Source organism: Leguminivora glycinivorella, chromosome 8 (genome assembly GCF_023078275.1).
Source record: "Leguminivora glycinivorella isolate SPB_JAAS2020 chromosome 8, LegGlyc_1.1, whole genome shotgun sequence".
NCBI lineage: Eukaryota > Metazoa > Arthropoda > Insecta > Lepidoptera > Tortricidae > Leguminivora > Leguminivora glycinivorella.
Window position 1 is genome coordinate 5,391,977 of NC_062978.1, and position 3,360 is coordinate 5,395,336.

A 3,360-nucleotide genomic window follows, 5' to 3' on the forward strand; every position below is an offset into this window, starting at 1 on the left:
ACTAATCAAAATGTTAATCATGAAAATGAAGGTCCTGATATAAAAAAATATACCGTATGCCAGCGCGAGTAACAGGTGCCAAGATGGCTAACTAAACCAAGATCTCAAAATACAGCTGCAGTCTAAATATCCCCTAGTTACAATTACATTCCAAATAAAATTATGTGTTGCAAGTGTTACCAATAAGGTTGTTGAGTCACAAGTTTATTTCGTTCGATCGGGCGGCGCGGGAGTTTTCCAGAAGGCACGTAGCCTGCGCGCACTATAAATACGTTGACTCGCTTTTCAGGAGTTCAGTTTAGCGGAGATTGCCAGCGGCTCGCTACCTCTCAGCAGCACACACACACAACCACACAACATGTCTCTGGAACGCCAAGTCCGCGCTAAGGTCAGCCTCATTATTTTTACACACTCATGCTCGCAAGAATGTGAAAATATTACTTTTATCAGTTTAAAATTAGACCACTTATTTTAAGAACACATAATACGATCAGATAATAAACCAAAGTCATCACCAAATCATCAAAGTGGTTCCAATAAATAAACCAAATTTCCATAAATCTCACCGTTTCTCAGTGTCCACTCCACTTTTCGATTACAATTGCACTCAATGCCAATTTGGGTATCAAAATTTGTATAAAGTCCGTAGGTATTTATTTTAAAACTTGACAGTCATGGTCGATCTAAAAAATTCTAACGGGGTGGGGAAAATTGGAACTAAGAGACTACGTCATCCATTGCATTTTTTAAACGGGCAAAATTCTAACCCTTGCAGCTCGCTTCCAAGCGTGACCCCGAACGTGAGAAGGAGGCCCAGGCCTGGATCGAGACGGTCCTGGGAGCCAAGTTCCCCCCCACCGACGCGTTCGAAGATGTGCTCAAGGACGGCACCGTCCTCTGCCAGGTCATCAACAAGCTCAAGCCTGGTTCCGTGCCCAAGATCAACACCTCCGGTGGACAGTTCAAGATGATGGAGAACATTACCAAGTAAGGAAACTTCATGAGCTTTTACTCTCAACCTGTTCAAGAATGTTCAAGAATTGTCTATTCTATTCTCACCTGATTAACACTCAGGTATTTAAGGTATTAGGACATTATTTTGATAAGAAAGCCTTTGGAATATCGCAAGTCCTGATCTAAATAAACGTAATCTAAAAATAATATTTTTATTATAGCTGGAATCTTGGTAATTGATACCTGATATAGGGCGAGATAAATTGTTCTTTGAAGCTTTGAAGAAAGCTTTCAATAATTTCTACAAACTTTTTGGAAGTAGCTATTCAGATGGATACAGTACTGATAACTTTTTAACCGACTTCTTTAACCAGAAGGAGGTTCTATATTCGGGTTCGTGTTTATTTTTAATGTATGTTTCTCTTTAGCTTCCAGGCTGCCATCAAAGCGTACGGTGTCGCCGACATTGACGTGTTCCAGACTGTCGACCTCTGGGAGAAGAAGGACATCGCGCAGGTCGTCAGCACACTGTTCGCCCTCGGTCGCGAGGTAAGCATGGCACACCTCTAACCTGTGACGTCATCGGCAAAGGCAACACCCGATCACCCTGGGTTAACCTGCCAGTGACGTCATCCCCACAGCCAACACCCGATCACCCTGGGTTAACCTGCCAGTGACGTCATCCCCACAGCCAACACCCGATTACCCTGGGTCTATTTAAGAACTCAGTGCGAACACATCAACTCCAGGGTTAGTGATGTGCAAAGTAGCGGAAACTTTCCAAAAAAATCTTAAATTTCTTGAAGAATTCACGAAACTTTCACGAAAAATAAAGGGAATTTAAATTTATGAAATGGAAAGTTTCCATCCATACAATTGTTCATACAAAGTATGGAAAATTTCCGGAGTTTTCCTATGTGAAAATTTCAGAATATTGGAAACTTTTCGTCGGCACATCAGTATCCAGGGTTAATCTAACTGCGTACTTTACGACTTTGTAAACATTAAAGTTTATTACTCAGTAATCCATAATCTTGTAAACAAGTGCCCAAAATAGAAAACTGTATCGCTACAAAATCCTCGTTTACAGACTGTTTGCCGTAAGATACGGTTAGAGCACAAGTTGGAACATTGCCAATTTCAGAATTTACGAGATTCGTGAAGCGTTACCTCAGTTTTCATAAATACCCAAGGCCGCGCGGTTGCGTGGAGGCCAAGTGGTGATCATTTAAGTCTCGTGAAAGTGATATAAAGTGTCGACCTGATTGTGAATCGTATAATCTAATAATAAACGTATTGTTTACAGACCTACAGGCACCCCGAATGGACCGGCCCCAAGCTAGGCCCCAAGCCCTCTGAGGAGTGCAAGCGTGAGTTCTCCGATGAGGTCCTCAACGCCGGCCAGACCATCGTGGGTCTGCAGGCGGGCTCCAACAAGGGCGCCACCCAGGCCGGCCAGAACATGGGCGCTGGCCGCAAGATCCTGCTCGGCAAGTGAACGCCCTCATCCGAAGGACCAAGTGATATTATCTATAAGCAATCTCGTACAAAGATAAGTGTATTTTAGGACGCTATTGTGTGTGTGTAATCATTTGAATCTGTAGCAAGGTTTTTGACTTTTATACAGAAACTGTGCTACTGGAAACATGAATTTTCGTTCCAGAACCAAAAATATTTTTGTATTACATGCCTAAGTGGTTAGCATAAGTACCTACCTTTGTATTAATTAGTTATTTATTTCCATTTTATTATTTATTTTGTAATAAAAACATGAGAACTTCAGCATATTTTACTACACCCAAGCTACTCCCATCAACCTAAACGGCACACTTATCATACAAATTAAATAAAAATTAGGCAAACATAGGAAAAAAACAATAATGTTTTGCATAATTATACCAAAAATCATAAACATAATTATGAAGTTTAAGGTAACGGGCCCAATCATGGACAGTTTAAGAAAAATATTCGCCTGTTTTTGATAATTTACTGATAAATGTAAAAATTCTACCGCTAAGCGTGTTAAATCTTGAATGTCCTATCCTTCTTTTACATTTCAAGCGTATTGCAGAATAGATACTCCTATTGGTTTCTTCATAGTTAACAAATTAAAACTAGGTGTTTTTTCTCCAATTATGGACGGCAGTTCTCCAGTAATGGATCCCCCATTATGGACAGTGAAATAAGTTTAAAATTTTACTTTTAAAGCCAACTGATACTCAATGAGTCAATTTTATATACCATAAATAAATACAACTAGTTTGGGTTATTTTAACATAGGATTGTTTCTTGTAAATTTTGGTTTTGTAAATTGTTCCTTGTCCATCATAGGAGGTACGCAGTTTTTCGGCTCCAGTAATGGACACTCGCAAAATAACGCCATTTCTTTACATCTTCGGAGCAACA

At 40.1% G+C, this 3,360-nt stretch overlaps 1 protein-coding gene across 1 annotated transcript; it reads left to right on the plus strand.

Annotated features, from left to right (window-relative positions):
• Positions 1-238: 238 nt before the first annotated feature.
• LOC125228709 (muscle-specific protein 20) lies at positions 239-2,734 on the plus strand. The gene is made up of 4 exons (XM_048133366.1): positions 239-388; positions 776-987; positions 1,383-1,503; positions 2,261-2,734. The coding sequence occupies exons 1-4, from the start codon at positions 359-361 to the stop codon at positions 2,450-2,452; spliced, it is 555 nt and encodes a 184-aa protein (XP_047989323.1). The 5' UTR covers positions 239-358; the 3' UTR covers positions 2,453-2,734.
• The last annotated feature ends 626 nt before the right edge of the window (positions 2,735-3,360 follow it).